The sequence below is a fragment of the Ambystoma mexicanum genome, chromosome 2q (assembly GCF_040938575.1).
Source record: "Ambystoma mexicanum isolate Mex_15411 chromosome 2q, UKY_AmexF1_1, whole genome shotgun sequence".
NCBI classification, from domain to species: domain Eukaryota; kingdom Metazoa; phylum Chordata; class Amphibia; order Caudata; family Ambystomatidae; genus Ambystoma; species Ambystoma mexicanum.
Window position 1 is genome coordinate 908,050,495 of NC_090924.1, and position 25,004 is coordinate 908,075,498.

Genomic DNA, 25,004 nt, shown 5'->3' on the forward strand with positions numbered 1-25,004 from the left:
TTTTTAATCGTTGTGGCAATCGTATCTCTTATAGCCATGTCTCCCAGGATGGGGTCGTACAGGCTCCACTGGCGGCGGGGAGGTGGATCTGGGTCGTGAGCCTGTAAGGCGAGCGAAACCGGGGCATGGTCTGAGAGGATCCGGGAGCCAATCTTAACATTATTTGTGAAGGACAGAATCTGGGGGGAAACCAGCATCAAGTCGATCCTGGAGAAGGTACGATGAACGTATGAATAGAAGGTGAAGTCTCTCTCTTCAGGAGATAGCACTCTCCAGGAGTCAACAAAGCACACGGAATAAGTGGAGTAGGGCCGTGGCCAGCTTCAGGTCTCTAGCTGGCGAGGGGTGAGACCTATCCCTGAGTGGGTCCGGGACCCCGTTGAAGTCGCCTCCAATGATCACCTGTCCCTCAACGAATGGAAGGAGGGAGTCCTCTAGGTCTTGATAGAAGCCTTCCGGGTGCTCAGTTGGGGCGTAAACTGAGACCAGGGTGTAGAGTTGACCAAGTACTGAGCATTTGACCGCTATGAAGCGACCCTCGGGGCAACTCAACGAGTCTAGGATCTGAGGTTTCAGGGCCCTTGCAAATAGAATCGCAGTGCCTCCTTTCTTGGTACCTCCGGAGGCCAGGAATTGCAGGGGGTAGAGCTTGCTTCGTAAGCGAGAGAAGTCTGTCGGGAGCAGATGCGTTTCTTGCAGGAATGCAATAGAGGTTCCCTCATTATGCAGCATGTGTAGGATGGATTTCCGCTTCGGGGGAGAGTTCAAGCCTCTAACGTTTAGAGTGGTGAGCTTCAAAGTTAGGTGCGGGGGGTGAAGCCCCGAGTCCGCTTGTTGCAGGGGGGGGAGTGGTGTGAGCCGAGTCAGCCATAGCCGTGAGGGACATGCAGGATTAAGGTTTCCAATGGCTGAACGTTTTTAAAGGAAGTCTCCAACGGGAGACAAAAACTTCCAACAGTGGCCTCCAACGAGAGGGCCAAACTGTGACCGGGGGGACCGAATTTGATTAGTCGGTGGCTCCCCCGGCGACCCTGGATGTCACAGGGCGACATCTCCAATGCAATTGAGAGTCTCTCCAAGGGTAAAATAGATGACATCCACCCTGGAGGAGGGTATGGGTCGCATTGGGTCAGCGGTAAGCTTGTGGGTATTTCAGTGGTTCCTGCGTTATATGTGTTTCGGAGCTACCAGCCCCTGCTATCTGGGTCTGCGGTTCCGCTGCACTCTCGACCACGGGGTCCGCTTTGGCTTGGGTGAGGCAGCGTCTTGACCAACGCTTGTCTGGCTTGAGGAGTGTGGTTCTGCAGACCCAGGGGAGTCCGGACAAAGGATGGCAGCTGCGTCGTCCAGATGGCTAATGGTGCGAGAAGTGCCCTTATATGAAAACTGTAGCGCTGTGGGGAACAGCCAGCGGTAGCGAATCTGTTGGTCTCGCAAGAAGAGCGAGAGAGGGCGCAGCAACCTGCGCTTTTGGAGGGTCAAGGGGGAGAGATCCTGAAAAATCTGCAATGGGGAACCTTGGAAAGAGAGTTCATCTTTGGAACGGCCTATCACCGAGATGGCTTCCTTAGTGGTGTAGAAGTGCACTCTTGTAATGACGTCCGGAGGAGTTTCTGTGTCCACTCCCCGGAGGGGCCGCAGTCGGTGAGTGCGGTAATCATCCACTGCATGCTCTACAACCCCATCCACTGCTGTATTGTTTGTTGACGACTCTCTATGTATGTTTATTTACTATGCAATTGTAATCTATCTCTCTGTTAACCTTTGTAACCCTTCTAAACATGCGCCCTGATGCCTTTGGGCAGGCTGTGCAATATAAATAAATAAATACAAATACAAATACAAATGAGTGCGGTCAAGCAGGAGCTGTGTCTCATCTATGTCTGGCAGCAGGGATTGAAAAAAGAGGCTTACGTATCCGGGAAGCTCCCTATCGGAGATCGTGGAAGGGACCCCACGAATAGGGAGGTTGTTGCGCCGGGAGCGATTCTCCAAATCCTCCTGCTTAAACTCGAGGATTTCGGTTCTGTCCATTAGCGTCCGGATAGAGCGCTGAACCTCCGTTAGTGCATTAGTGTGATCCGTAGCCAGCTCCTCCGACTCCCCAACCTACTTTCGATGGTGCTGAGTCGTTGTTCTGTTTGCTCCAGCCTGGACGTTAGTTCGGTCATGCAGGACCTGAATTCCGACTTGATGTCGGTCATAAAAGCCTGGAGGTCCTCCTTGTTTGCAAGCGACCCCTTATCATCAGTGGATTTCTGGGGAGTGAGTTTGGGGGTGGGAGGATCGGACTTCTTCCCTTTCTCCGGGGCCAGCAGCATGGTGGAAATGTCACCCGATTTAGTGGTTTTTGGGGCTTTAGACATGGTTTCAAGGTGAAGGACCGGTTCAGGGGGCCCCGCCCGGCAACCACGCACCGAGACTCAGGGCATCGGCCGCAGATTCTGGGGACAGCAAGGCTAGGGGAGTGGAGTGGGCCGGGGCGCCCCAGGAGGCAGTGCAAACAGTCAATGGTCAAGTCCCCCCCAAGAGTGATCAAATACCTTGATGGCCTTGCTTCAAGAGGCCAGGAGGTAGCAGGTCCACAGGTCACCCTCCGTACAGCAGGTCAGGCAGCCAGAGTCGTAGGTCTGTTCCCCTCAGCTGTAGAATGGGGATGGGCAGGGGCGCCCCAGGAAAGTCGGCGGCGTAGCTCAGGCTGGGGCTCCGCTGTGCAGGATGGCTATGGGTCTCCGATACACCCTCCGCTGCAGGGGCTCAAGGTGCAGGCGGTAGGCGGTGAGGAGGGGTGGGCAGGGGTGCCCCAGGAAGCCAAGGAGGGTGTCACGACGGACCAGGGGCAGCCCGTAGGAGAGTCAGAGGCCGGTGGGCTGTAGGAATGCTGTGAGCATCAGAAGGTCCCGGAGCCAACGGGGGACAGAAGAGGAAAATCCCCAAAGCGCTCCAGGCAGGAGAGAGCGGGATCGCCACCAGCGCCAAGGGCCGCCGAGCCCACCCAGATGATGGAGGGGGCCCCTTCAGGAGCCGAGGGGTAGGTGAGCAGCGTGGGGCCCCCCTCTCGGAGGGGCCAGCAGTTGTGGGTCTGGTGCTGGGGGCCCCCTCTCAGGGGCTGAGGCGCAGCAAGGCGGCGTGGGGGCCAGCAGCTGAGGACCTGGTGTTGGGGAGCCGCTGGGCTCGCCCGAATGGCGGAAGGGTCCCTCTGGAAAGCCGGGGGCCAAGGCACAGGCAAGTGGCATGGGGGCCCCAATCCTCCAGGAAGGGGCCAGCAGTTGAGGATCCCTGCAGGATGGGCACGGGGGCCCCGGCGCCGGCAAGCCCAACGGGGTTGCAGGCCAGATACCCGCGGACTGCGGGCATGGAGCGGGAGAGTCTCCAAGTGGTGGAAGGCTGGAGCGATGACGCACCGGGGCCGGAGAGGAGGCCGTGGGTGGCGGGAGACTCAGTTCGTGCCTCCGGGGCTCAGGGGGAGCGGGGCGAGCCAGCAGCACAGGCGATCCATGTGGGGTGGGGTGAGGCTAGCGGGCGAAGGCGTGTGCCGTCACTGCACCTCCCGAGTGCACAGGGGAGAAGGAAGCAGCCGCCATTTTGGTTGCGGCGCCAGCCGCCGGGGAAAGATCTTCTGCTGCGTTTGTAGGGATCCCGGGGGCGTTAGGCTCCCAGATTGCGGCCATCGGTGTGGGGGATGCTCCCCTGCAGCATTTCAGATAGATTGCACGGCGGGCAGAGCAGGAACCGGGGGAAAATCAATGGTGACCGCGGACCCATGCGGAGGCCATTAAAGGAGCTGCCTCATCGTCGGCGCTCCAGGCCACCGAGGCTACCTCTTTTTAACATAGCCTCAAACATACCGCCGGTTTATTAAATTAATATAAATTCACCGGTTGGTATTTTTTGCCGAAACTTGGTTCCAAAATGGCGTTTGTGTTCGCTTACAACCCAAGTCGAGCCCTTTGTTCCACTTTTTGCCGGGCTTCTCCACAGAAGCCTCCAAAAGTGGTGCCACTCTGTCTGGGTACCACAGGGGATGTTGGAGGGGGTTTAGGCACCCTGGACTGAGTTGCCTCGGCAACTCAAGTCACACTCTTGTGTGATTGGCCTACGTGGTGAGCCGCCCGGCTCACCACTTAACATGTTTGAGTGACAGCTAGACTGAATGAATGGGGGTTTTCTGCATAAAAGCAGGGCTTTGGGGACTGGAACTTCAGAAGTCGCCACAGGACCTAAAGAATCAGAGGAGGGAGAAGCCGAGCCGACCTGCAACGACGACACCACCGGTGGAGCCCTGCTGAACAGTCTCACCACTTTTCCCGACGACAGAGGAGATCTCCAGTCCGGAAAGTCTTCTTCCTTTGACTGGTGGGGATAACCAGTTTCCCCGTCTCTTCGCCTTCCTGGACCATCTCGTGGCCGCCTCTCCCGTGCCAAGCACCCCGGTAACCAGAATACCACGGTTTACCACTACCGTGAAGAAAAGGGTGGTACCTTGTAACCGGGAAACTCCTCGGCTGGTTTCTTCCCTGGCAGGGCAACGACCTTCAGCTTTCCTCCACGTCGAGACCACCTCTTCCTCTGGACGAAACACAGACTTGCACCCGCTGCCAGGAACAACTGCCTCCGCTGGAGCGTTCTTCCCACTCTCAGGTACTGTGTCCCGCCTGGCTTCCCTTGCGACAGATCGTTCGGGGTGACAGTAAATCCTCGACTTTCTAACCTGGGCTAGCCTGGGACCTGTTAACTAACTTTTCCCGACTTGATCTCAATCTTTTGTGAACTTTCTACAAAGACTCTTTGGGCATAACCCCACTGTGTGATCCTGGACACATTTTGCTTGCTCTCTCTAAGAGTGGGCCTGGCATTTGAACTTCCTTGCTCTCCAGTAGACTCTTTGCCTAATCTGCCTCACTGTGGTTCTTTGAAAAGTATTGAAATGTGTGTGCTTTCATAACCCTGCCTTTTCCCTCCCTTTTTAATAACTTATTAGAGTGCCATTTTATGTTAAGCGCTCACCTCTGTCTGAAAATAAGTGGTGTTTCCCACTAAGACTTGTCTAATAAGTAATTAGGGTTGTATATATATATAATAGTGACAGTGTGTTGAATTTATTTACCTCTTTGTGCTAGTGTAAATTACAAGTGTGTCTTTAAATAAATAATTATATACTTTTACACCAAAGCTCTGGTCAGTGTTTGCATGTGCTACTGTATCTCTGTACCAATTGGGTATACTCTATATACTGCCTAAATCATCTTGAGAGAAGTATGACTGCTCAGCCACAGCTACCAGGTAAATCTGGGTGGTACAGACTGCTACCAATTGGGTTTACTGCCAACCACCTGTAGTCCTAAATCTTTTGCAGTGGTCCCTAAGGGAACTGCACAGGTTTCTGCCTAACAATGGGCCGTAATTTATCAATGCCCACACCGTTGCCAGGAGTGCCTTCTTGCAGTCATTGAATATTTCCTCCACAGAGGACAAAGTCTTTGTTTGCATACGAGATTACTTTGTTGACCTTGTTGTGCTTTTGATACAACACTGCTGTCTCCAAGAAGAACTCCTTGTTTTTTATGGGGTAAGCCAAACAAGGAGCTTGGGAAAGGCTTCTTTTCAATTGTTTAACTGCCTCGGTTTATTCCCAACCCCACTCCCACTTGACTCTGGCCTAATAACTGGACCAAGGGTTGAGTGACCCCTGCTTAGTCTTCAATGAGCTTCAGACTATAATTATTGTGTCCAAGAAGGCTTCTTAATTCTCGAAGGGTACTAGGGTCTTTTAATTTCAATAAGGCGTCCAACGTCTTCGCTTGGGGATTAAGACGCTCAGCTGTGATCTTGTCCCCTAAGATGTTCACTTTTGTCTTACACCACTGTGCCTTCTGAAAGGACTGTTTCCTCTCTGGCTTTCTGCAACTAGGTTAGAACATAGCAGATTTCTGCTATATGTCCCTAAACAGTTGAACTCTTGATCAGAACATCATCCACATAGGCCACATTTAAATAAATAATTATATACTTTTACACCAAAGCTCTGGTCAGTGTTTGCATGTGCTACTGTATCTCTGTACCAATTGGGTATACTCTATATACTGCCTAAATCATCTTGAGAGAAGTCTGACTGCTCAGCCACAGCTACCAGGTAAATCTGGGTGGTACAGACTGCTACCAATTGGGTTTACTGCCAACCACCTGTAGTCCTAAATCTTTTGCAGTGGTCCCTAAGGGAACTGCACAGGTTTCTGCCTAACAATGGGCCGTAATTTATCAATACCCACACCGTTGCCAGGAGTGCCTTCTTGCAGTCATTGAATATTTCCTCCACAGAGGACAAAGTCTTTGTTTGCATACGAGATTACTTTGTTGACCTTGTTGTGCTTTTGATACAACACTGCTGTCTCCAAGAAGAACTCCTTGTTTTTTATGGGGTAAGCCAAACAAGGAGCCTGGGAAAGGCTTCTTTTCAATTGTTTAACTGCCTCGGTTTATTCCCAACCCCACTCCCACTTGACTCTGGCCTAATAACTGGACCAAGGGTTGAGTGACCCCTGCTTAGTCTTCAATGAGCTTCAGACTATAATTATTGTGTCCAAGAAGGCTTCTTAATTCTCAAAGGGTACTAGGGTCTTTTAATTTCAATAAGGCGTCCAACGTCTTCGCTTGGGGATTAAGACGCTCAGCTGTGATCTTGTCCCCTAAGATGTTCACTTTTGTCTTACACCACTGTGCCTTCTGAAAGGACTGTTTCCTCTCTGGCTTTCTGCAACTAGGTTAGAACATAGCAGATTTCTGCTATATGTCCCTAAACAGTTGAACTCTTGATCAGAACATCATCCACATAGGCCACATTTCCCCTTTCGCCCAAGTCTGGGATGGCCTTATGTAGAAAGATTTTAAAGTTATTGCCGGAGTTGATGTATCCACAGGGGGTTCAGGTCCACATGTACTGCTGCCCCCCAAAGGTAAAGGCAAGCTTGTAATGGTCTTCCCTACTCACGGGTACTATCCAGTAACCATTGGTCAGGTCAATGGCGGTGTACACCTTCGACCATTGCATCTGTGTCATCGATGTAGGGAAGTGGCCATTTTGACATAAGTACCCATTTGTTCAACTTCCTCACGTCTGCACACAGGGCCTTATTACGAGTTGGGTGGTATCCCGTCTGTTATACCGCCCAACTGTTATAGCGTTAGCGCCCACCAGTATTAGCGCTGGATCGCAGGTTGGCCGCTAACAGTAAATCCTCATTCCCCATTGGGTCCATTGGATCCAATGGGGCATTGTCGGCACTAATACCGCCTGCTTATACATCCGGTGGTAATAACGCCGAAAACAGGGCGCTAAATGGGATTTTCACCTCCAGAAATAAAGCTGGAGGTAAAACAGCCCATTTAGCACCCAACGTTTGATAGGGCCAGCCCTTAAATACGGCAGTAATATCGTTACTGCCACATTTAAGGGCTACAGCCCAACTCGTGATGAGGCCCACAGTCTCTATTGGCCCTTTGATTGGAGTATCCCTTGCACTGGGTTGTTGAAGGTACTGTGGATAGGACAAATTATCCCACAAGATTCTAAATATTTAATAATCTCTGTGAGTGACTCCATGGACGGGAGAGGTAACCAGTATTGGTTAGCAAATACTGGAGCCATCTCGGGGTCAGTGGGTATGGTGGTTGAATGAATGGATGTGCATACACAGTTGTATCAGTCCACTCAAAATATATCTTGAAATTCCAGGAAGACCTGTTTTAGCTTTTGTCTTTGCTCCTCGGTCTCGGGCATCAAAAAGATTGATCCTTTCCTCGACCATCCGCTTGAAACCTGGAAAGACTTTGGGCTTGGCAATTTCAGCACTATCCTCCAGTTGAGTGGAGCGATCTCTTTGGATGGGGTTGACCTGGACAGCAGGTTCCAGGGATTCAAGGAAGTGATCCTTAACTCGGAACACTCCCTCTTCCGTTCTGATGTCACAGTTCACCTCTTGCCCCGACGTAGGGTCAGGAAGAGTACACCAAGAAATTCCCCCGTGCCTAGTAAAAGTCTTTTCTGGAGGAATACCGTTGCTGATGTCATTTGGGATTGGTCCCAAGATCTCATTACCTAAATCAATAGAATAATGTTGGGCATCAACCGCCATTCCAACAAAGGTGTCTGCGCCCAAAGTGATAATTTGAGGGCCACTATTATCCACCAATACTCAAATGGTGCTGTGTTCTAGTTCTACTAGAGGTGTTGGATTTAAATACAAACCTTGTTGTTGGAGAAAGGAATTAAAATGTATATAAAAGCGTCCTGATGTTTCAGGTTCTGTCCTTGCTTAACATTGAGGGGAATAATGAATTGTCGCACCTGTCCTGGGATGATAACCTCTTCTTGCACTTGAACTTCAATAGCATAAGGCAGTAATTGAGCTGACCAAAAAGCTCTTTCAGTGTTGTCAAAGCCCATAGGGTTACCCCCCAGTCGTGCCCCTGGTTTTGTTATTATTTATGTCCAAATTGATTGTGAATCAGTTGAGAATGTCACTGCCCAAATGAAAGGCGGAAGGGACATCTATCATGACCCAACAATTATGCTCTATGCTTTTTTTGCCAATGGACATTTTTAGCATACACCAGCTAGGCAGGAGAGGTTTGGAATTTGGGGTTCCCAGACCTATTTCCCATTTGTCAATTAATTTAAATGTGGGACTGGTGCGATCTTTTGGAGTTTGCTTAATAATTTGTCCCTGATGAAGCTTCTTCCATTATTCAGGCACACTTTGACGAATGCCGGCTCCTCCCCCTCATTTAACCGAATTGGGAGAAACACATGTTCGCACTGTTTTTGATTGTCCATCAGACTCTGAGCGGGTTCTTCCTTGTCTGGTTTCACGGGACTCAATGTTTCTTCTGATTTTGAACTGGTGTAAAATGTTACGGTATTCCCTTCCTGTGTAGATTGCCACCTAAAACTGGAAGGAAGGTTGATTTTCAAGAATGGAGAAGGGATCCCATCACCAGTTTGTTCGCCTACAGAGATGACAGTGATGTCTAGGACCTGGTTATTCTGGAAATGGAATTCTACATTCTCAGAACGTTAATCACTTAAATGACAGGTACCATTCCTGCTTACATAATTGGTATTAATTTTTAATGTTATAGGGTGTGTCGTCTCGGTCCAGAGGATCACTTGTTTACACAGTTAATCAGAGGTGATGGCTTGGGATCAAGTATCCACAAGAGCTGATAATTCACACTGACGCGGCAACTTGACCGGTGCATACAATAGGCCTTCTTTCTCCTCCAAGGTGCAAAGAAGGCGTGAGTTATTTGGCAGCCTAGTGGTCATTTTCTTAATATTTAACTCGGACACTGTGTGATCTCGGCAATTTTCTGTGTCAGGAATCTGTAAAGAAAATGGGGAATCCTCCTTTTCCCCGGCTCCTTGGCTGTCCACCTTTACCTGGCAACAGTTCTCAGAACCTGTTGGGAGAAAGGACACCCCCTCAGTTTCAATTCGGGCTGGCACATATTTTGGGGGTTGAATTTCTTGCTCTCGGTCGGTCTCCATACTTACCCTGTCCCATTCAGGGTCCTTTGGGACTCATTTTTCTTTGGGAGGGATCCCCCATTCCTGAAAGAGAAGGTTTGTTTACCTGAGTCTTCCAAGAACTCTTCTCTTTCAAAGGGGTTCATCTTAAGCTCCTCCACAAAGTGGGTTCTTTTTTGGCCTCTCCTACTTACCCATAGCTCTAACATTTTGTGGGTAGAAGAGACACTTTAAAGCTGAGAGGTTTTTAGGGGTTCTGTTTTGGTAAGAAAGGGAGCTTCCTCTAGGGCTTGGCATCTCCTATCAACCTGGGCGCCCTCCTCAGGAATCCAGTGGTTTGTCAGACGTTTCCCTCCCGTCATTTTCCCTCATGGGGCATCTGCCCTGGGCTTTGGTGTTCTGGACAGCAGGTTGCAGTTGAGGGTTCGACTAAGCCCTCAGCATGCGTCCCAGATCATTGGTTAGTTGCTGGAACTGTCACTCCAGTTGGCAAGCATTTTCTGAGTTGCAAGGTCTTCTCTGGTCATACCTCTACTGCTCTGGGAAAGGATAACTGTTGGGTATTGGAAGTTTTCCACATCATTTTCCATCCTGGGTCTCCCTTCTCCTGGGTTCAGAGATCTATTGTCCTTGAAGCGGGGGTCGTTCAAAAGAAGAGTTGGATTTCAACCCAGTTAAAGTGAAGGAAAAGCATAAAAACTGGAACTGGATCCAAACTTCTGAACTAGCTGCCACCTACAAGTAGCCCAAGAGAAGCCTACTTAAAACATCATCTGGAAGCAGCACAAATATGGGATGAAGATCACTGGTGGCATAGAATGATTAACGGGGACAAACTCACCCTAGCAGTTGCCACGGCTAAAATCTTGCAGTGTATTGGCCTGGAACAAGAAACAGGACACAAGTCCAAGAGACAATACTGATCAGAATACAAGGATAAACTGAGAATGAGAATTAAATACAAGGAACATTAAGGGGAAGGGGGTAACAACTCATGTTTTGTAAAAATTGTGAATTAGCAATTGAATTCAAATAAAAAAAATAAAAACAAATTATTCTGGAAGTGCTGGTTCGGCGGGTCCCTGGAGGAAAAGTTCAGCTTGGGAGGTGGAGTAATACTTCTTTCCTGAGGCAAGTATGGAGGGAAGTTTCCCGGGGCAGTAATTACCTGGTTGGGCCCCCCACCCCCTCTGTGCTGGAGGAGTGTATACATACCCCAGGATTGGCATATTCCCCTTTTACCTCGGGCTTACATAGGTGGCAGGGTCAGATGGGTCACCATTCTGGTACGCCGCCTGACTACCATTCGATTGAGCTGGGTGAGCGGGTCTCCTCTGCCTTTCATTCTGCTTGTTGGCAGAAGGAGCATTTTAAGGCCCCCCATCTCTAGATCCAATGGAGGGGTAGTTTTCACCTCTGCCACCTTCGCAGCAGCAGGTGTATTTAGAGGGTATAGGGGTTTTCGGGTTGTTTTTAATCTCAGTGGGTTTATGGACCTCGTAGATCCTGGTGGCCTGTTCAATCACCCATTCCAGTGTCCTATGCACCAGCTGAGTCATGAAGTATTTGGGGAGCACATGGAAGTAGGTGGTCACAAACTCCCAACTATTGATGTTCACGCGCCAGGAAGTCTGCACATATGCTCGTTTTAAGTCCTGCACAAACTCCCTAGGCGCCTGGCCTTCCCCACATTGCAAGTTATATGCTGCCTTACAGGCATCTTGTGGGTTTCGGTCGGTGGAAAAATATTTCAATATGGCCACCATATAGGTGGACCATTTGTAGTGATCCTGATCCTCCAGCCCTACAAAGAAGCTGCAGTATTTGGGGGAGAATGTCCACTTGACAAACTCCATACAATTCAAATCATTCTTTATTCCAAATGAGGTCATATTTTGCTCATTAAGCTCTAAGTGGTTCCATACCAAATATTTTACATTCTTGTGGAAGGGAGTCAAAAAGCTTTTTATGGCCTTTATCTGTCGAATCAGGTCTTTCACAAATCCCTTCTTCTGTTTCCCTGTCTTTTTCTTCTTCTGCACCACAGCCCATTCCCCTTCTGACTCAGAACTACTACTGATATTCCCTTCTCTGTATTCTAGGCCCTCCCTATCTCTACGAGATTGGGAATATCTCCCAGAATCATATGGTCTCTTCTTCCCTCCTTCCCAGTAGGCTGGGGAAATGCGCCCATCCCCCTGAATGGATGGAGGTTTTTAAATATGCTTTTCCCCGGTCAAATCTCTGGCTTTTCGCTTCCAGCAAAGCGGGCGGGCCAGGCGGTCTCTTTGTATCCTCATCGTCTGCAAATCTAACTCCCTGATCTTGTCATCATAGGAGTTTTCCAAGTCAGAATTACTCAGGAGATTCCTTTTGGCCACCCAGGACACACTGATCTGGCCATCTTCCCTTCCGTGTGTTAGAGATGAGTCCTCATCAATATCAGACAGGGACTGTCCTTCTGGATCAGTTGGGCTAGGCTTGGGTAAGTCTAACTGCCTCATGCCACCCTGTTCTTGATAGGTGGCATGCATGAGGTTGGTTTCCATTTGAACATGAGCGTTGTAACTGTTTGGCATGAGGCCCCTGTTGGGCGGGGCACGTCACCTTGATCAGTGGGCCTTGTCCCATATCCTGATTGGTCAGGGTGTCTCAGCGCCTGTTTATCATTTTCAATTTCCTTGGCGAGACTCTCACACCTGTGTCTCTCTTTCCTTATTTCCTGTTGGTAGTCAGAGCTGGCTTTTTAATTCTGACACTAAGGCCTGATTAGAGAGCTACCAACCAATCTCATGTTTGCTGCACCTCATGCTGAAGTGATTCATTCTCCCTCAGGGAGTCTTGAATGCTGTGTGCATATTCAAGGTGATTTTCCCTCAGGAGAATAATCTCATTCTTTTGGTCATGCCTACCATTTGCTGCCTCTAATAGTTCAGCTTCTATTTGTCTCACACACTCTACTAGCTCATTCCTTTCTTCTCTAATTCTTGTCAGTTCCTGACTGTTCCTTCTCTGCATCCACTTGCAATCTGAATTCATCTTGGTCTTTGAACAGTTCTAAATTCCGAGTATTTAAATTCGGACACATTTCATCAAACTCCTTTTATTAATGATGGACTGACTATTTTCCTTTTCCAATTCCATAATTTGATGTTTGAGGGCTATAATGTCAACTGACAACCTAGTGTGGTCATTCGATTGGGAATGCAGGCGACTTACAGGGTATGCACCCTCAGTGCATGCATTATGAGGTGCATGAAACTCTCTCTCTCTCTCTCTCTCTCTCTGCACTGGCTTGCTGTTGTGTTTTCAGCTCATCTTGTAGTTGCTCGATTAGCCTTTTTTGTTCTAACTCAAAACCTTTGCTCTACTGCCCTTTATATCCAAGCTGTGTGAGTTCTTTATGAGCCTGTTTCCAGGCCTCAGTCTGCTTTGTCACATCAGCCTCACTCTTTTGCACTCACTCTTCTACTAAGTGCAAGTGAAAGTATAAATAAGCCGTGAGCTGAGCCATTTGACTCAGTTCTTTGCAAGAGTTTTGGGTCATATAAAATGCCTCCAATGCTTTGTGCAATATCCCACCTTCACATCAAATGTCAGTTCTCACTGAGGTGACCTGTTACCATTCTAGTTTGCCAGCTCCTGGCTTGACCCTCAGCCCGATCTCCTCGAATTAATAGCTTAGCCAGGAGGTGCTTCTTGGCATCACGCACTTCTATGGTAGTCATTTTAAAATGGCTTTTTGCAACTTTTGTAAATCTTTCTTTGCGCAGGGGCACAAAACCACCCTGTTCCCGCTTGATTTCTACACACAATGCCAAAAATCAATTCTTACTCAATCTCCCTTTTGCCTTAGCACGCTACACAGTCTTATTTTTCTACACCTATACACCTCTCTGTAAATCAGGGGTCAAGCATTACAGTGGCCTTTTAACAATGCACAGCAACCTTATATCTACCTCAATGCAGTTACACCAACATGAATATCCTATCACCAATGCACTTGTCATGAGTCAACAATGATAGACCAGATCCTGGCGCACGGGCCCCCAGTTGTCTCATTATATTGAGACCACCCTTAATATGGGGAGTTCCTTCCCATCCCCCAATCAAGGAGCGCTGCAATACTTGCTTAAGTCTTTTAGCGCTGGCCTTACTGAAGACTCATATAAAGTCACACAAACCCCCCCTGACCCCGTGTGCCCACAGTGAGCCAAGAACCAGGCCGGGTATAGGAACTAAATTTGTATTTAATTTAACCTTGGTAATAGAAATCACACTAAACTACACACGCCACCTTGCTTGTGGCTCACAATTAACGTCTTGTTACACAAGTGAATAACGCCAATGGGTTCAGAAAAAGCATAATTACCTTCCTTTTTGTCAACACACACACCATGTCTTTTCCCTGACATCTTTATGTTGGCTGGTGAAATTTTTTCCCATGTCTTGCTTTAAATGCAAACTCACATGCAAAGCCGTTTTTTTTGTCAGTGTTCAAAAATCCTGTTTTTCATGTGGAAGGGACCTTTCAATTTCTTCTGCCTTTGTGAATTAAACTGCTGCTTTTCCTTTGGTAATGACAGGTAGGCATTTTTTACATGGCCCTTCAGTTTGGGTCCTTTGATCACACCCCGCATGGTGTTTATGAGAATATAGTATATATATGTTTATGGAGATTGTTGTGATTGAAAGTGGATGCCTTTGCAGACTTACAATAGTGAGATTCATATAGGCATGTACAAATGTCATTTTGGTCTAAATAATGGGTTCATTTACATAACATATTGTATTGGGCTCCAGGGTAAAGCTGGAGACCCAGTTCTCTAAAATATGTTGAATTCTTTTAAGTAAACTACGTGTTTTTACATATGTCACTGTCTGTTATTTGGCCTGAATGTTGAGTGGAAATGTATTGAGGGGAGGTGTGAGATTGGCGTGTAATGTCTATGTAAACCACTAGCAAATATTTTATCATATAAGCAACAGAAGTAGGGCCAGTGCAAGCATTTATGCTGCTTCAGTCGAATCACCATTTTGGGCCCCCTTCTTTCAATGCCTTGCAGACAAATTTGCTGTATGTAGAGCCAATTCAGGCCTTTCGGTGCCTGTTCCGCAAGTGGCATACAAGGAGGCTGGCACGATTTTCTTGCTGTCCCTCACTAAAACTCAGATACAGCTGGATATCATACTTATACTGTAGAAATGAACACCAAGGAAAGATTAGTCCAAGGTTTAGACTCTTAACAAATTGCTTCACCGTTCGGGAAGAAAAGTCACAATTCTGTCATTGATGCCTAATTGCCATACATGCTCAAACTAGTTACTTTCGTTCTTGTAGAATATTGGTCTGTAAAAAGGACTGTTTAAAATATTGTCAAATTTGGTATAAAAGTGCAAACCTATCAAATACTTCATTTTCTCCAAAATTGCAATATGGATGAGGCGCATGTGTATTGCAGAGCATAACAATAATATATGTCACAATTGCAGTATGTGAAGAAACCACCAGTATTAAGGATATCTGTTCATCTTATATAAGTAGGCAATACTTACCCAAATGACCATCACGTTTTATATACAGCTCAATGATTCCATAAGCAATGGCTGTGGAGGGTGGGATTTCCAAGACTACGTTTGCATCCTTTGACAAGTTTCCATTTTCGTTAACTGAAACCTAAACAAGATTTTTGTAAGTGTAACATTCATGTTACCTCAAGGAGCTAAAAATGTTCTCAAAACATAAACCATATACAGACAAATACTCGTTGACCATGCATATAAATTAAGCTTTTTACAAACTGTGAATCTGGATCCCGGAACATTAGGACGAAAAATCTTTCATACACCACCAACCAATGAAGCTTTTATCTTGAAAAAAAATGTTTGATGCACCCGTGTACATGCTGCATACTATAGGATTTTAAATTTGCATCTCTGTACACCTTTCCCTTTAGCCCTATTGCCTTTAATTCACCAAGAAGGGTGGTGACGCACAAGTTCTTTGCTATTTGGAAACAAATGTCTGTGCAATCGTTCGTGTGCAAGCAAGAAAGGCACTAGCAAACGACGGAATGCAGGGTACACACTATTTTACAGTTGATTCAACTTATCACAGGAAAAGGTCTATTGATCGTTGAAAAACGGATCAAATCAGTTATTCTCTCACTAGCATTAGGCAGAGGGCCCGATTCAGAGGACCGTGTAAAAATGTTGTTCCAAACAATTACTTACCTGTAACTGTTGTTCTCCAGCATGGGTCTGGCATGGATTCACATGCTCATGAATATTCCCCGTCGTCAGGCTGGGAATCCTCGGTAAAGAAAAATCAGTATCAGTTTCGTTTCTGATCTGTCTTTCGTAGTAGTAACCAATCACTGATCTCTGCGTCATACTGACCACAGCCAATGACTGCCCTCTACCTAAGCCCCGCCTCTGGCAGCCATCTTCAGATTTGGTAGCACGTGAAGTGGCAGTATGACCAAGTGAAGAGCCGCAGAGGGGTAGGCGGGACGGTTCGCATGTGAATCCATGCCAGACCCATGCTGGAGAACAACAGTTACAGGTAAGTAACTTGTTCCTTCTCCAGCATGGGGTCTGGCATGGATTCACATGCTCATGAATATAAGAATAAATAGCAGTACACACATGCACAACCACGGGGGGTGGCAAAAGGCTCAACATTAAGCAATACAAAAAACTCAACATTAAGCATCTCTTACCTCCTCACCAGGCTCACCTTAAGCGAACAGGTTGCGCAGCACTGCTTGGCCGACCCTGGACTCCTCCCTGGAATCCCGATCGACGCAGTAGAATCTCGTGAAGGTATGCGTCACAGGGCAGGCGCACACCAGATAAGAACGCCGTAGTAGCAGCGATCGCTCTGGTCGAATGGGCTCTCGGACGGCCTGGCAGCGGTCGGTTAGCCAACCGGTGGCAGTGCATGATGCAGCCGGAGAGCCATCTGGAAATAGAATAGCCTTCCCTTGATTCACAGGTCCAAAGTTCACGAATAGCTGTGATGTCCTCCGAAAACTCTTTGTGCGGTCCACGTAGAACTTCAGCGCTCTAGCCACATCCAGCGAGTGCAAAGTCCTCTCGGCCGGCGACGAAGGAGACGGGAAGAAAACAGGTAACACCAGGGGCTCGTTAAGATGGAAGTCCGACGGCACCTTGGGCATAAAGGAGGGGTGCGTCCTAAGCACCACCCTCGAGGCATGGAAAGTCAAGTACAGTGCTTTGCAGGATAGGGCCTGGATCTCTCCACTCGTCGTGCGGAGGTAATGGCCACCAGGAATGCAGTCTTCCACGACACAAAGTTCATCGGTGCGGAGTGCATCGGCTCGAATGGGGGCCCCATGAGCCTGGTCAGCACCACGTTAAGTTCCCACGCCGGGGCCGGGGCCTTCACCGGCGGGAACGACCGGAACAGTCCTTTCATAAACTCTTTTACCAGTCGATGGGACCACAGGGACGTCCGTCCTGTGGTTCTGGTATATCTGGAGATCGCCGCCAGATGAATCTTAATGGTGGCATGGGCTAGCCCAGCCTTTGCCAGCGATAGCAGGTACAGCAGCACTTGAGGGGCCGTAATCCGTAGGGGGTTGATCTTCTGTGCTCGGCACCAGATAGAGAACCTCTTCCACTTATGACTGTAGCATTTGAGAGTCGAGGACGCCCTGGCCTTTGCAAGAACCTCTCTGCAATCGGCCGGTATATCGTAGCCTCCAAACTCTAGCGCTGCAGGAGCCAAGCCTGCAGGTTCAGCGACGCCGGGTCGTGGTGGAAGATGGCGCCTCCTTCTCTGGAGAGAAGGTCCGCTTCCGCCGACAGGTTGATGGGAGGGGACGTTGACAAGTCCAGAAGGTCCGGGAACCAGATCTGCCTCAGCCACGCCGGTGCGACGAGGCTCATCCTGCACCGGGACCTCTTGAGCTGGTTGATGAGTCGAAGCAGCAACGGCAACGGAGGGAACGCATACAGGTATAGGCCGTCCCAGGGGAACGAGAACGCATCGCCCATGCTTCTCGGCTGGGGAAACCTGCTGGCGAACCTCTTGCACTTCGAGTTCGTCGCTGTTGCAAACAGGTCGATTTGGGGTTTGCCCCATCGTCGGAAGAGTTGATCCACCTGATCCTGGCGCAGTTCCCACTCGTGACACGCGCGCAGCTCCCTGCTGAGCGAGTCGGCGATGGTGTTTCTTTCTCCTGCCAGGTGGAAGGGAACCAGGAACATCCTCTGGGCGACCGCCCAGTGCCACAGATCCTGTGCCTCCTTGGATAGGGCTGGGGATCTGGTGCCTCCCTGCTTCCGTATGTAAAACATTGTCGTGGTGTTGTCCGTGAAGATCCGCACCACCTTGCCCTTGAGCGACGGGAGGAACGATTTGAGAGCCCAGAACACGGCTCGGAGTTCCAGGACGTTGATGTGCAGGAGCCTCTCCTCCGGGAGCCAGAGGCCTCTTGCGTGGAGATCTCCGGTGTGGGCGCCCCAACCTTCCAGGGAGGCGTCCGTCGTCACCGTCTCCTGGTACGCCGGCGTCTGAAAGTCCTTGCCCGCCGTGAGGTGCGCTCGAACACCCCACCACTGAATCGCCCGCCGGAACACCTCGTTGAGGGGGACCCTGTCTTCGAAAGGTGCCCGTCGCCTGCATCCAAGGGGCGTCGAGAAATTCTTGAAGAGGACGCATCCGTAGTCTGCAGAGGCGCACCAGCTAGATGCAAGAGGACATCATCCCCAGGAGGGACTTGATGGACCTCACCCTGGCCACGTCCGTGGCTAGCAGGCGCTGCACTTTGCCTAGAATGGTCTTCGTCCGTTCTTCCGACTGTGCTGCCAGGCGCCTCACTGTATCGAGTTTTGTTCCCAGAAACAGGGCCACCTGCGACGGCACCAGGTGGGACTTTGGGTAATTTATGGCGAATCCCAGGTCTGTGAGTAGCTGGACGGTCCTCGCAGTGTGTTCGACGGCGAGTTCCCTCGTCCTTGAGTGGATGAGCCAGTCGTCCAGGTAGGGGTAGACGTGAATCCCCTGCAGGCGCAGCCGCGCCGCCACAGGTGCTAGGCACTTGGTAAAGACCCTGGGGGCCGATTTCAATCCGAACGGCAGTGCTCTGAATTGGTAGTGGCGTCCCTGGACGACGAACCTGAGGAACTTTCGGTGACTTTTGAGGATGGGAACGTGGAAGTATGCATCCTCCAGGTCCAACAACGATAGAAAGTCGCCTTCCTCCAGCTGTCCCAGTACGTGCTGGAGGGTGACCATCCTGAACTTTTGTGACCTGATGTATTTGTTCAAACGATGAAGGTCCAGGATGGGGCGCCAGCCGCCCGTCTTCTTCCTGACGAGGAAGTACCTTGAGTACACCCCGGAGCCCCGGAGCCTCTTCGGGACAAGCTCGATGGCGCCTTTCCTGAGCATCGCCCGTACTTCCAACAGCAGTTGCGGGACGTGACTTTCCTTCCTGGCCACAGGTGCAACGTGAGGGCACTTCTTCAGGAATTCGATAGAGTGTCCTCTTGCCAGGGTATCCACCACCCAACGGTCGGTGGAGATGGACTTCCACACGCCGACGAACTTCGTCAGCCGGCCTCCCACCGGGGTGCTTCAGTGGGGGCCCGAGACCACGGCCGGTTCAGTCCTGCTTGGAGGTGGTGGCCTTGCCGCCCTGGCCACCTTGCTGACGGCGGCGAGGCGCTCCCTGCTTGCCGCGACCCCTGTAGGCCTCCTGAGATGAGGAGCGTGCCGCCTGGCGGTAGGACGACGAGCCACCGCTGGATCCCTTGGAGGCACCCTGTCTGCCTCCGGAGCTCCGAAAGGGCCGTCGTTGCTGAAGGGCTCCTAGGGCGCGGGCCGTCTCCGTGTCCTTCTTTATGGCTTGGAGGGATTTGTCCACTGCCTTCCCGAACAAGTTGCTGCCGTCGAACGGCATGTCCAACACCCTGGTCTAGACGTCCTGACGGAAGTCGGTCGCCCGGATCCAACCCCATCATTGTAGGCAAACACCGTTGCCCAGCTGGCGGAACCCGGTATCGGCAATATCGGTTGCCACCGTTATGGCGTGGTCTGACGCCACCTCGCCTTCTTGAAGTATTTCCAGGGCCTCGGACCTCTTGTCGTCCGGTAGGAAGTCCAATATGGGGGCTAGCTTAAACCAGAGCTCCCTGTCGTAACGGGCCACGATCGCCAGGGCGTTGGCCGCTTTGATCGTCGTCGCCGCGAACGAAATGACCCGCCGCCCCATGGCGTCCAACTTCTTTCCCTCGCTGTCCGGCGGGGAATTCGACGTCGAGGCTCCTGACCCCGCCGCTTTCTTCTTCGCCGCCGCCGAGACGACCGAGTCTGGCATTGGCTGGGCCCTGAGGCAGAGGGGAGCGGTTTCGGGGACCCGGTACTTCTTCTCGTACCGGTCTGTTTGGCTGGTGCCATGGAGGGGTTCTTGAGAAAAGACAGGCCCTCCTCCGAGATGTCATCGATTAGAGGCACCGCAATAACAGTCTTCCTCTTGGCCTCCCGGCGCTGATAGAGGAAACCTTCCTTTTTCTGCTCCTCCGGGCAGAGCTGGAACAATTCGGACGCCCTGGCGATCATGGTGTGGAATGAGCCAATCTCGTCGGGCGGCGAGGCCCGTGCGACAGGAGACGGGAGACCCGTTCCGTCGTCGTCGCCGTCGCCCTCAGAACCCATCGTCGAGCCCATCGCACCGTCATCTCCCGACTCGTGGGAGGATGAGGAGGGAACTGTAGGCCTTACGGGGGCGAGTGGAGGAGAGGGTTGGGTCCTCCGTCGTTTCTTCTGAGGACTTCCCGACGGGCCAGGTTGCGGGTCCTCCAGCCTGGGCCGTGGTAATCTCGTCCTTATCTCAGAGCATAAGGACTGGATCGCAGACAAAATGGCCACCGAGCTATCCTGAGGCCTAGGTTCCGGCTGTGCCGGAAGGGAAGGCTGCTCTTCCTCGCCATCGTCGTCTTCCTCGATTATCTCCCGAGGATCTTCCTTACGGGATCGAACCTTCTCGAATTGGACTTCGAGATTCCTCACGGCCTCGGTCAGTTCCTCCTCCGAGGCTGACTCCGAGCTCGAGGAGGCTACCGTGCCCCCCCTCGCTTCTTCCATCATGGTGGCCATGACGATGGGCTGAAAAGAGGATTCCCTCCTTGGCGGCAGGGAAACTCTAGTCCCGGAGGCAGTCTCCGCTGGCGGGGTCTCTGCCGGCTTGGCCAGAGTCGCCGCGATCGCCTCGATAGAGGCCTTTGCCTGCTGCGTAGGGTCCTTCACCACCTTAGGTGCATCCCGGGCCTTCTCCTTAGGGGGAGGGGCGACGCCTCGCTCCCCCTCTTCCGAGATCGGACGGGGCTTCTCCCGAAGCTTACCCAGGGTCTTGGACTTCATCTTCCCTGAACCGGAGCGCTGGCTCGTGGTTGACGGTGCCAGGGAAGGCGCGCCCTGCCTGGCGACCGAAGAGCCCGACCTTTCGGCGCTCCCGGAGCCAGCGGACTTGCGGCGCTTGGCCTGGTGTTGGGCCCCCGTCGCCGGGGCGCCCGCACAGGACTTAGAAGCCCGCTTGGACCCTTTCTTCTTCTCACCCGTTGAGCCCTTCTCCAACCAGCTGGCGAGACGGGATCGACGGTCCCTCATGGTCCGCTCCGACAAGTTCCTGCAGAACTGGCAGTCCTTCTCTACATGAGTCTTGTCCCCATGAAGACAGTAGAGGCATCGCAAATGTTCGTCTTCCTTAAACACATTCTGCAGCCCGCATCCAGGGCAGCTGCGAAACAGCTTGGGTCCGGGTGACAAACTCGTGTCCTGGGCCATCTCGAAGTAGGCCGCGAATCTTCTGGAATCCTCCAAGAAGTTGCATCGACGAAATTTTCACCCTTGAGGGGCGTAGGAAAATCCCGTAACGGGTGTCCATTAACAGGAGTAGAAACGGTGGTGCTTGAGGCTCGATTAACCGAAGAAAAGTGAAAATGCACCTGAAAAAGCATGAAACACGCAGTAAAAGCTAGAGAGCTAAGCATGAGGACTCCCAACACTTGAACGTGCGGTAAGAATCTGAAGATGGCTGCCAGAGGCGGTAGAGGTAGAGGGCAGTCATTGGCTGTGGTCAGTATGACACAGAGATCCGTGATTGGTTACTACTACGAAAGACCGATCAGAAAAGAAACTGATACTGATTTTTCTTTACCGAGGATTCCCAGCCTGACGACGGGGAATATTCATGAGCATGTGAATCCATGCCAGACCCCATGCTGGAGAACTGCTTTTGCCACCGTTTGGTGGGTTGATGTAAAATACAAAGTCCTTCTCAAATGCCTGCAGAATCGCAGAATTTCCAACAAGTTACACACTACTGACTTGCATTAATGCATTTTAGTGAATGGTACCATTCATGGAGCAGACACCAAAACACGAATTGTCTCTAAGCACTTGAATAAAAGATGTTACTGTCACCAGAGTCAGTGGTACTTCTTTCAGCAAACCCTAGAAGCATGACAGGCCAAACCATTACTCACAGGATTCAACCAATAGCCTGGTGGTTGAGCAGGGAGATCTGCAGTGGACATGCAAACTGTCTGTGGCTGGAGATGCAGATTTACTTTATAGGAACCTCAGACCCATGGCTTCAATAGGGTTATTCAGTAGTATCCCAATATGTCATAACATACAACCATCTGATGTTTAGAGTCGGCCATAGTATTAATTGTAAACATCTGTTTGTACATAATTTTAATCTCATGTTCTGGGGAACAATCCACTCACCTCGGCAATAGGCACGGGTTGCACGAATGCTACATTGGTTTCAAATCTTGCCTCTCTTTGACCTCTTTGTATCACCCAATCAAATGTTCCACTATATTAATTCCTGTGTCTGTGTGTTACCAATGTTGGTGCTGTGAACATCTTGGTCTCACCCCATTGATTTTCCTGGTTTTTGAAAAATCGAACTTTTTACTGCTTTCATTTATAATACATTTGGAATGCACAAAATCTGAACCCATGTTTGTTGAACATGATGGGTTCTGATTCATGACATGCATGATTTTAAAACGATACCCTAAGCGCAATCTGCCCCTTTATAATGCAGAAATTCACCACTAATATTAACTCCTGCAGACCAGTAGAAACATCAGAGGACAATGTCCATCCAACATCTACAAAGCTACACGCATATTGTCCACCTCTTCCAAACACTTCTCACTTCACACATAGAGCAAATAACTGTCCCACAGGGCCTTCAAATACGCATAAAGCCTCTATTAAAAATGGCTACCACGAATCTTCAAATCGCCTCAAACTGTTGCGCTATCTCCAACATTCCTTTTAAAGCAAAATGCCTCGAGAAATTAATCGACGACTTGCTTGAGATCGTGTTGAGACCAAAAAGATTGTGCATGAGATGCAACACTGATTAGTACAATTAGGCAAACAGAATCAACCCTCTCATCCACCTCAGACACCCTAAAGAATAATGCCGACACACCAAGCACCCTCATCCTCCGAAATATCTCAGCTTCCTTTGACACAATTAGCCACAAAATTTACCTAAAAAGACTTGCGGATATCGGAACGGAGTGAACCATACTAGCTACATGACAACTAGTAAAGGCTTATTTTCAGATCCACACCACCCCAGAATATTAACTGCTGCACTTCGAAATCTGCCTCAACCTACTCATAGAAATCATTAGGAAATCAAGTCTCACCTGCTAACATTATGCTCACGAGACATACATTTTCTACAAACTAACACACCCAGATGTCAGCAACTGCCTTTCACAAAGTGATTCCTAGAGGGCCACTATTGTACTGAAGCTCATCCCAACAAAAACTGAAATGATGATCTGCAGCACCAAATGAAAGTACCCCACAACTATTCTGCCAGAAGAAATAGGAACCTGCCATCGACCGACATTGGCAGTCAGAAACTGGGGATATCTCATAGATATGTCGCTTATCCTGGGGATATCTCATAGATATGTCGATTATCCTGGAAGCACAAGATGAACTTGTTGCATCTTTATATGCATGTCCTTGTCTACCGGAATCCTCGCCCTATTACTCTTAAGACTTGGCGACACCAACATCCTTCAGATAGGCCTTCCAAACTACCTGCTGAACTGTCTACCAAGAATCCCAAAGCTCAGCAGCTATACTTTTCCTGAAACTATAAAGAAGGAAACACATCACTCTCCCCCCCAACCCGCATACCAGACCCTTCACTGAACACCAGTCAAAACTCTTTCCTTTGCTCACTACGCCTTCCAGGACAGGGTCGCTGGTAACAGTGCAAAGATGTTCATTCCATATCTGCCTGTCAGGATGCTTTCATCCAGCTCCATGCTTCAACAGGAAACACCAAGGAAGGGCCTCCTTCCAAGTCCTACTCCACACAATGGATGACCATATGACTTTCAGGAAATACTTATAAACCTCGCTGTGGGGGGTGCTTGCAAGTTCACGACCAAGATGGCCGCAGCTTGTTAAGCTCTGCACAGTGCTGAAAGGTGAGGAGGCGGTATACCGTCTGCACTGAACCAATCTGAGATACGAGCAGTGAAGTGGGCGTGGGGACCCCTGTGCACCGGTTCGTCTGGGGGGCTGCTGAAAAGGCTTCTTAGTTCTCTGGCTGGAAGCGGAGACTGGGGGCCGAGCTTGCAATTGCTTGGACCAGGCAGTGACAGGCAGTGTAGGGCCGTGCTGTGGGCTGGCGAGTGGTGGAGCCCAGCTGTCACGGCCCTCGGTACAGCCACCGGGTGTCTCAGGCACCCTTGAGGAGGATCCTGTACTCACTGTGAGGGGAGCCCTCTGACCGGGCCGGAGTCACCGGCTACATGGCGGTCCTCCTGGTGGAACACAGAGCAGTTGGCGGCCACTCTCATGTGCCATCCCGGAAAGTCCAGTGAGCAACCCTACGGCATCTGGGAGGCCGGCGGGAAGTGCAGACTGAGGTTGCTGCAGCGACAACAGCAATCTGGGGACCTGAAGGTGGAGTCCAACCGGTGCGGGTGGTTGAGCTTCCCCAGGAGTATTGCTGGTACTGTGGGCCGAACAGACTGTTGACTGTGCTGCTTCTGGGGGGGACAGCAGTGCGTGGCACATCATTTGCAACTACGCTTTGCCCATAGTGGTATGCTGTTGCTGTGGGGCGCCTGGCCCACCGTGCACTGGAACTGTGGCTGACCTGGATCCTGGGGTGTGTAGTGTTTGGATGGTGTGACATCTGGAACATTTCTAGTGAAGAACTGTGCAGCGAGCGCCTGGGGGCTGGGGAGGTAGGGCCTACATACCCTCCTATAATTCTTAAGCAAATTTGGCAAAATGGTATTGGAACCAGAAGGTGGAACGCAAGACAGGGATGAAGTGCCCTCACAGTATCCAGTGGACCCTCGGCATACAGGGCTGAGACGTGTCCTGCGGTGGGCCACTCATGGTAAAGGACAACAAACGGCAGTCTCGATTGCCCTTCTACCAGAA

The 25,004-nt window shown here is 50.2% G+C and overlaps 1 protein-coding gene across 2 annotated transcripts in view; it reads right to left on the reverse strand.

The window, feature by feature from the left end:
• GSDME (gasdermin E) overlaps positions 1–25,004 on the reverse strand; it is a 941,072-nt gene that overhangs the window by 466,068 nt on the left and 450,000 nt on the right. For both annotated transcript variants that reach the window (XM_069648197.1, XM_069648198.1), the window contains exon 5: positions 15,083–15,203. In XM_069648197.1, coding sequence (XP_069504298.1) covers positions 15,083–15,203 — 121 coding nt within the window. The remainder of the gene's footprint in view (positions 1–15,082; positions 15,204–25,004) is intronic.